This window comes from Nicotiana attenuata, unplaced genomic scaffold, assembly GCF_001879085.1.
Source record: "Nicotiana attenuata strain UT unplaced genomic scaffold, NIATTr2, whole genome shotgun sequence".
Classification (NCBI taxonomy): Eukaryota; Viridiplantae; Streptophyta; class Magnoliopsida; order Solanales; family Solanaceae; genus Nicotiana; species Nicotiana attenuata.
The window spans coordinates 12,244-21,876 of record NW_017675839.1 but is presented as its reverse complement, the minus strand read 5'-3'; the positions used below and the strand labels follow the sequence as shown (position 1 = coordinate 21,876).

Below are 9,633 nucleotides of genomic sequence, written 5' to 3'. Positions count from 1 at the left end.
CGCACTTAGGGGGAAAGGTTTTTGGACAAACTTTTTGGTTCAAGCCCTTTCAATACCGGTGGTGCCCCCGGGTTTGGTCAACCCTGGAGTTATGAGTTTCCACTTTTTATCATTTTCCTCAATCTTCTTTTCCCCTGTCTCGATTCGCTTTGTCAGTTCCTCGAACATCTTTATGATAGCAGGATTGGTTTTCGATTCTCCTCCATTCGATATCTTGTCACCGATTCGGCTCTATGAACAATTTCTTGTGATGGCTCGAGCTCGATCCTGCTTGGTGTACGATTCTGATTTTGGAGTTGCGCTATTGCAGCTTGTTGAGTCTGCAACATTTCGAATATCATTCGAAGGCTAATCATGCCTTCTTCTCCGCCCTGTGTGTTCTGATCGGCTATCCTAGCATCTCTGCGGATGCTATTTTCAGGATCGATGGCCAAATTTCCATTAATGGCAATATGGGAGCTGACATCGATTGGGTCTACAGTCGGGGCTCCATCTGGGTTGATTGGAGGTACTCCATTTCCCCGGGCGGCTATGTTGTCGTACTCGCCATGGAGACCAAGGCCATTGTCTCTGTGTGTGGGTGCTACTTGAGAGTTTGACATGTTGATCTTGGAATCAAAGACACTTCAAAGAACAAGCGTAAAATAGTGTGTGTTACGAAAATTGTACCACGCAATCACTATTATCCTTAGCCCCACGGTGGACGCCAAATTGTTTACCCTTAAAGTTGGATAACAATTAAACTTATAAGTGGTTTTAAGGATATGTGAATTCACTAAACTAATAAATATGAGAACTAATGCTAGAAATTAACAGTAAAATAAAGCAAACCGATATGATGAACAACTGTGGCCCTCGAGCTAAATCGCCCTCGAACCAACTGAGTATGCTATTGAAAATGTATGAACTGAACAGTAGAGCTTAAGAGAGAAAGATGTAGTATGTTGCTTGATTATGCGTGAATATGTTATCTTTACAAAATGATTAGGACCGTCTTTATATAGTAGAGGAATCCTATTTATGGTATAATTCTAATTACATAAGGAAATCCCATGATTGGCTAAATGTACGGTCTTGACTTGATACGTGCCGAGATTTTCGCCACGATCCTTGCCCGATCACAGATATCTCGGCTTTCTGTTATTCGACCTAGCAGGCTTCCTTCGATCTCGCTCGATCTCATTCTCGCTTCGGTCTCGATCACGGCTGTTCTCGATCTTGATCGGCCATTGATCCACGAGCTTACGAATCCATCTCCGTACCATGGTCCGATATAATTGAGGCCGTGCCTTAATCTGCAACCCTGAATTCGGTTAGTCATACAGAATTAGGCAAGCTCGATTTTGACCGTATACACCCTTCTTTATTCATAGGGATGAGTATAATATTTTTTGAATGAAAATTTATCTGCATTCCTATATTTATATTAAACATAGATATAAAATGCCTCGCATACATATATTTATCACTTAACCATATATTATTACATTAATATTTTACCTACTAAAGTTAATTTATGTATACTTGATAAATATTTTCCATATTTTAGGTGTAGTGTGGTGTACGTGGGAGTTGGGCGATGGAAGGCAGTGACTTTCGGTAGTTCCATCACGTAGCAGTTTTTGCCATGCAACCACCTTAATGCCATTCCCTTCTCAAACAGAAAATAAAGGGGGAAGAAAGGAAAATTCTGATCCCATTTCCCCCTATTTTTTCTCCTTCCTCAAAAATATTCACAATTTTAGAGTAATAATAATTCCTTTCTAATTCTTTATAGATTTGACGTAACAATGGGCGAAGGAACCTCATCTTCTTCAAAGAAATCCAGGAAACCTGACTGTAATACTTCCTTTCTTCAATTCTCTCTTCTTTTCTTTCAATTTTTCCCTTTTCGATTTCGTCTTATGATGTTTTTTCTGAACCTCTGCATGTTTTGAACGGTCGGTTATTTATTTATTTTTCTAAAAACAAAAAACATGCATGAATTTATAGGTTAAATTTATCATAATTGATTCGATTATTCGCAAAATTTCTAGATTCATTTCTTATGTAACAATTTTTGTTGGTAGAAAACAAGGAAAGGAAAAAAGTATTCTCCTTTGTTTCTTCTTTTATATATATATATATATATATATATATATATATATATATATATATATATATATATATATATATATATATATTTTTATAGTTTAAGCATATTCCAGAAGTAGCGAAAATTCAATCTACTCCCTGAATAGCTGAGATGTAGCGATGATATATGGGGTATTTAGGTTGTTTTATTAGTTGTTCTTAATGAAGCCTGTTTGGTTAACTAACTTTGGAAATAATTGTAACAGCAGGATATTAATGCACTGCAAAAATAATTAAGTACGCTGCTAGGGATTTAAGTTATGTATACTAGTGGTATAAATAACTTTTGTGTTATCTGTATGATTTAAACTTTCTGTAAAATTTAGAGTACTTACCATTTCTTCTAAATTACCAATCAATACTTATAATAAAGAGTCGTGCAATTAGCTTTTAAATGACCTGATTGTGTATATTTGTTATACACAGTCAGTGCATAAAACCTAAACTCTATTTCTGTTTGCCCTTTAAATGTTGAAGTTTTTGACTTGGGGAGGCTATTCATTGACTTTCTAAATATGCATAAGATGAAAACAAGTCTGTCTAGATTGAGTTTTCACTGTGTAAAAGGGGATTTTTCATCATTGGAAGATCTGCATTGGATGTAACTTTTCTGGGGTTCTTTTGGCAAGAAGTAGAAAGTAATATGTAAAGCTTGGCAGAATCAATAGTTTCTGAAATCACATCATTGTATTTCAAAATTTCCACTTTGTAGCTTGCTGAGAGTCAGGGGCGGAGGGAGTGTATTTTACGGGTTCGGATGAACCCAATAACTTTTGCTTAACCCTTGCATTTGTATTTACTAAATATTTATCTAATTGCAAACCAAATAACTATATCTTGAGCTATGGGTTTGGCGACAATTTTAGAACCTATAAACTTCAAATTCTAGCTCTGCCTTTGCTGAGAGTGCAGTTTCTATTTAATTGTCGACAATGTTTAAAAGTGAAATGTGATCACCAGGAATTTGGTCCAACTTCGAAGTTTTCATAACTAAAATGTGAGGTGCATTTTGACTAACATTGTGTTATGTTCATTGCTTAATAGCCACATACCCCCCTTGCATTATTTGGATTACTGGTCTTTCATCTTACAGATGGTTAAATAATGGGATTATGATCTGGCTTAGATATTGAGAATGTTTATTCTGTGTTATAAATAACTGGTTCATTGCCTCTCTGACGATGCATAGCCATGATGATACTTACAATCCTTCCGGAACCTAACTATAAGCCAATCATGGCTTTTATACTCCTTTTTGCAACTTGAGTGATTTAATATCTGTATATGCCAGCATAATGACTTAGTTTTCAGTGTTTTATATATTTTCAGTTTAATTTACAGAAACTAACCAAATTTAGACGCATTTTTTTGTGGTATAGATTCAAGGTTTACTCAGCAAGAGCTTCCTGCTTGCAAGCCAATTTTAACTCCACAATGGGTATGCATTCACATAATGGTTAACATAACTTCTTGTTGATTAAATCTGTGCTTTAGAAATGTCTTGTTGATTATACTTATCACTTTCTGCATTCAGGTTGTCACAGCATTTATCTTCCTTGGCATCGTCTTCATTCCTATAGGACTTGCCTCATTGTCTGCATCAGAAAAAGTACTCGAATATCCATCTCTTTATGGTTTTCTCGAGTTTGTTTCTCACAGTCAAATGGTATTTGGCATATAATATATATCATTTTTATGCAGGTGGTGGAAATTGTAGACCGTTATGATGAGGATTGCATCCCTACAAATTATTCAAAACCGGCACTTGCATATCATGATAGGGTTACACATATCCAAAATGATAAGTCAAACAAGACTTGCATCAGAAACTTGATAGTTAGTCCTCTATTCCAAATATGTTGGTTTTTCTCTGTTTCCAAATTCTGACATTATATTGTCCTCGTCCTTAACAATTCGTTTGCTGAATGTTTTTAGGTTCCTAAGAAAATGAAGCATCCTATCTATGTTTATTACCAGCTTGATAACTTTTATCAGAATCATCGCCGGTATGTCCAAGATTTTGTTCGATATAAGTTAAAGCTGTATATGTTATGGGTATTAAAATGAATCCATGTTTTAAAATCAATTAAAACAGTTTGTGGCTGTACCTGAAATAAATAACTCTTCTAATGCAATTGAAGTATATTCTTTTAAAACAATAACAACTACGCCTCATTCCCAAGCAAGTTGGGGAAGCATATTTTTTTTTACAATTTTTTTTTCTTATCTCACAATAATCAAATAAATGAGACCGAGCCTAACTTTGAAAGACATTGTGCAAGTTGCCTGTTTTTCCCTTTTTACTCTATAGTATTATGTTATTTTTTGTTTGAGATCTTTATTACAGATAGACTCCTCGTATCGAAGTGGACATACTTGAAGGAGCATCACTTCATTTTTCCAGTAGGTGATATACGCTTAAATGGTATTGACAACTTCATATGTTTTTTTCACAGTTATGTAAAAAGCAGAAATGACGAGCAGTTGCGCGACCCAAATTACAAGGATGATTTGAAAAAGACTTGTGCTCCTGAAGACATGAATGGAAATGAGCCTGTGATCCCGTGTGGACTTATTGCTTGGAGTTTGTTCAATGATACATATGGTTTTTCAATTAAGGGCATACCTTTACCAATCAATAGGAAGAACATTTCATGGCCAAGTGATAGAAAACACAAATTTGGGTCAAATGTTTACCCTAAGAATTTCCAGAATGGAGCTTTAATTGGGGGTGGAAAACTTAATGAGAGCATACCTGTTAGTGAATACTCACTTTTCACCTTAGTGTTAATTTTTCCTTTTTTGCGCATTTCATCTTTATCTTAATCATTTTGGGGATTTTACATGCAGTTGAGTGAGCAAGAGGATCTTCAAATTTGGATGCGAACTGCAGCATTGCCGTTATTCAGGAAGTTATACGGGAAGGTGGAGTATGATCTTGAAGCTAATGAGAAGATTACTGTAGTAATACAAAACCATTATAACACATATACTTTTGGGGGTAAAAAGTCGCTGGTTCTTTCAACCACAACATGGATTGGTGGAAGGAATAATTTCCTAGGCATTGCATATCTGGCCGTTGGTGGAATTTGCTTATTCGTGGCAATAACTTTCATACTTATGTATGTCATTAAACCAAGGTACGAAATGTCTTCTATTTTCGATTCCTGAATCCAAATATATATTTATACGTATCTGTAATGCATCATATCATAGCTTTGCTGGTTAATGTGCTTATGATTTCTGAATTGTTGAAGCACTATAAAAGATCAAAAACACTTTATGTTGCAAATAAGAATCCACCTGAGCTTCGGAAGGGCTAAAATCTAAAGTCTATAAATCTCATTTTCATCGTGTCTTAATAATCACATATTGCACACAGGTGCACACTTGATATATTTCAGATGAGATCTGGGGTAATGTTAATTTTATTGCATTTAAGTTAAGAACTTTAAGTAAACAATATCTTATGATCTTGCTTTTCCGCTTCTCCCAAGTCCTGCTGTGTGTTTTTGTTTCTCTCCTTTTAAGAAAAGCTGAAATTAGCAGTGACAATCGAGTCAAAGAACATATGAATATAGAAGTTCCTTCTGCAGTTGATACATTTCAAGCTAGTAGTTAAATTCCTTCCATATGTTGGGATCGAAATAACATGGTGCGTGCGGAAGCTAACAATACAAAGTTTGATGGACGATAAATCATATGACAAAAGAATATACTAAAATAAGATATTATAATGGGGTTTGGTCAATTAACCTACATATAAAAACTAATATAATAATATAAAAACTATTGGGAAAAAAATTCCCCCCTAAACAAAAACTCTTCGAAAGACTACATTGTGGAGGTTGTTGTTGTTGTTTTTTGTAACGTGAGAAGCAAGCCTCAATTTATAGAAGTGCAAAACTTCTCTTCCAACAAAAGGCAGAATACATAAAATAAAATACCAACTGAACTTGTACCAAAATCCCTCTTACACACCTGTTGATTACGGGAATATTTTAAAACACCTAAACCTTTCAAATGTGTATTTATGACACACCGCTTTTGTATTTGACCACTCTTTTCAAATAAGTGTGTATGACGCACCAATGGGTTTATAGCCTCTGGGCTCATCTTAACTCTTAAGTCGTTAAAATATCATGGTATAGCCAGTTTTCATACTGGTCAATGAAAAATAGCCAGCGTTTATCAAGTCAATGAAAAATAGCCACTATTTTGCTGCAACAGGGACCGGTCCAGTATAATATACGGGAGTTCTGGTGCATTTGTGTACGAACTCCAGCATATTATGCTGGACCGGTATACTTTGCTAACTCCTGTAAAATTTGCGGAAGACTGGAGCACCAGTGCTCCAAACTCCAGTATATTATACTGGACAATTATACTTGCTGGAATTCCCGTAAAATTTGCGGGAGTTCCAGCATATTATGCTTGCGTATTTTTCCGGATTTTAAACAGTGTTTTCGCTCAGATTTAAAGTGGCTAAATTTCGATAACTTTTGGAACTTGGCTATTTTTCAACGACCAGTGATAAATCTAGCTATTTTTGAATTTCTCCCTCTTAAGTCTAACATGCTAAATATGGGCCCAATCTTTTATTGATTGTCAGTGAATGCTGAATCCCAAACCCCAAAATGCCACACTTTTCAGAAACTCATCCAATCCCAAAGTCACGCTACCCAAAAATTAATAACCACCATGATCATTATTCAATAAATTATGATACTTATTTGTTCCACGATGATCTCTTCTATTACTTTCAGTTAATGTGCAAATCATAACTGCTATTACTAACAAAATATTCAATTGCAAATTCAACAATAAAAAAATACTCATTACTACAGATTCTTAGCAAGTACAATAATCATATATTCTTAGTGCATATTTTATTATTTTCTAATTAAATTTCATGTTAAAGTAGATTACAGTAGGACAATTTGTTAAGCACATGCATGGAGCCTGAGAAACTTTGTAAGAGTCTAATTCTGAGGCTCATTTATTACTTAAGAAAGAAGTCCAACTTGACAAGTCTAAAACCGAAAAATCAAACCGAAAATAATTGCACTGAACCGCACCGAAAGTACTTTGGTTTGGTTTTGGTTATTAAAATCGCAAATCGAAAACCGAACCGAACTTCTACAAAAGCGAACCGACCGATGCCCGCCCCTAATGAAAACTGGAAGCTGTTATTTTCAGCTTATAGACTTAGTTTGAATTGGACTATTATCTTTTTCTCATAATTAGGGACTACTTTAACATGGCACAAACATGTCTTATGGACATACAAGAGTGTTGATTTTCATACTTCCATGCAGATTTTGTATGAGATCTTTCTAATCCTTCCCATTTAATGCAACCTCACTATAAGTTACGAAAAAACACTCTACTCTTGAGAATATACGGTCAAAACACACATTTATACTGAAGAAAACCTTTTACCTATCATGTTTATGCTAGCACTTCAATTTGATAGAATTCAGAATCCTTTAAATTTGTAAACGAGTTAGCAATTGGGACGCAGTTCTTGAATCAACTTTCAAAAAGCTTCTTCGAAAATGTGAGTCTTGGCTTTGTGTTTGTTGATGGTGCCTTTTGTTTGTTTTTGAGGTAAATGAAATATGTTGGCAACATTGAAGTTGATAACGGTTCTAATATGTATCGGTGTGTGTTGTGCGCTCCCATTATTTAAAATTGATTTACATGGAGTGAGACCCCAACTTTCTTGGGATTGAGGCGTCGTTGTTGTTTAGATTTACATATGCGCACATGCACCATTAAGTATATCATTGATGTTTATTCTGGAATTGTAACCATGCAGGCCTTTCGGTGATCCAGCCTATCTATCATGGAACTTGAATCCTACAGGGAACTGAGGTGCCTACATATTTATTCCATCCGTCATGCTCTTCTCTCTAAATTTTCCCTGCTGAAGAGTTTTAGCCGGTTTAGTTGTTAACATAAACTATTTCTGTGATATATTGGATACTTTGAAGTTCTGTTACCAGCGACAGCATTTTGTGATTCAGGCATTCGAGTTGTATTAATGCCATTTCACAAAACCTATCCTGTTAATCATCAAAACCTGCTTTGCAGATTCATTCTTTGATTATTTATTGTGGTTTCTAGACCACTGAATGGTACCTTATAAGCTGAAATGTAGTATATACTTGTGTTTTGCTGTTTTTATTTACTGATCAAAATAGGACAGAGGGCTGAGTTTTATTACATGTGATCAGAACAACACTTACTAATTAGAAAAGATGACCAGTAGTTACACTCTTGTATAGGGTCAAATTTGACCCTCAGCATCTCTATGCCAGTGGGTACGCCCAGTGAGTGTACGCCGACTAACGTAGCGGGTACGACTCGGACGTGGGGACAAAAGCGACATCGTTTAGGACTCAGTGTCTTCACTAGGGAGACGTTACCTGTCTTTGTAACTTTTTGATTCTTTCGAGGAAGGTCTCTTATTATATAAAGGAGACCTTCACATTGTAAAGGGGGGGATTCGGATCTAATACAACTCTCTCATTTTCTGGCTTTCTCTCTCTATCTCTACCTCAAACGAACATATCTTATTGAGTTCATATTATCACTTTGCAATACTAGATCTACAACAATAATATCATCTTTGCATCTCTAGGTGTATTATATTTGATTACGATTTACCCTTTTCTTACTTTTGATTGTTTTCTTGCTTACAAAGTATATTGTTAACTTTTGAGCCAAACAATTTGGCGCCGTCTGTGGGGATTTCGAGAATCAAAGCCATAGTATCCACCTAGAGATCAACCAACTACCACTCTCTACACCACACAAAAACAGAAAATGGCCGGAAATAACACAAGATCGGAAGCTATATTGGGTGTCACTACCAATCTCCTTGGGCCTCTCAACGAGGCCAGTGACGATGGCATCCTGAATGCAACCCCTAGCATCACACCGGGTGCAGAGATCTCACCTTCCCCATCCGAAGGTCTGACGATCTTGCACGAAAAAGGAGCTTCCACATCTGCGGCCGCGGAAGCACCCTCAGCGGTCAAGGAGCTACTGGAAAGATGGCTAACAAGCACTCTAAGTGGCTTGGTTGAGAGGTCACCACAAAGTAACATCGAGTGTACACCAACGGTAGGTACCACTGCTGCCGTGGGTGAATCGGAAGTTGCACTAGCGAATAATAAACCTATCGAGACACAGACCAACGATAGCACGCTAACAGCCATCCTAAAGAAGATGGAAGAAATGGAAAACGAAAACAAGGCGCTCCGCGGTCAGATGAAGGAACATCAGGAGAGGGTCGACAAGATCCACGGTGCTCCCAAGTTGCTACCAAAACGCGACGTGGGAAGGTTCATTGAACAACCATACACTGAAGAAGCTGCCCCTCACTCCACCCCAAAAACCTTCAAGATGCCACCCTACTTGAGGGTATATGACGGAACCACAGATCCCGAGGATCATCTGATCCACTACGTCACCGCTGTGAAGGGCAACGAC

At 36.6% G+C, this 9,633-nt stretch overlaps 1 protein-coding gene across 1 annotated transcript; it reads left to right on the top strand.

Annotated features, from left to right (window-relative positions):
• The first annotated feature begins 1,656 nt into the window (after positions 1-1,656).
• Positions 1,657-8,320, top strand: LOC109220499 (ALA-interacting subunit 5-like). Its single transcript, XM_019384968.1, has 8 exons — positions 1,657-1,839; positions 3,513-3,571; positions 3,668-3,742; positions 3,835-3,969; positions 4,069-4,139; positions 4,590-4,890; positions 4,984-5,273; positions 7,955-8,320. The coding sequence occupies exons 1-8, from the start codon at positions 1,791-1,793 to the stop codon at positions 8,007-8,009; spliced, it is 1,035 nt and encodes a 344-aa protein (XP_019240513.1). The 5' UTR covers positions 1,657-1,790; the 3' UTR covers positions 8,010-8,320.
• Positions 8,321-9,633: the final 1,313 nt, after the last annotated feature.

What these genes read in the sequence shown, in the direction of transcription:
- LOC109220499 (XM_019384968.1), top strand. Translation starts at nt 1,791, where the DNA reads ATGGGCGAAGGAACCTCATCTTCTTCAAAGAAATCCAGGAAACCTGAC. An exon ending in CAATTTTAACTCCACAATGG is followed by an intron (nt 3,572 to 3,667) that starts GTATGCATTCAC and finishes TTCTGCATTCAG; the next exon opens with GTTGTCACAGCATTTATCTT. An exon ending in ATGTATGTCATTAAACCAAG is followed by an intron (nt 5,274 to 7,954) that starts GTACGAAATGTC and finishes GTAACCATGCAG; the next exon opens with GCCTTTCGGTGATCCAGCCT.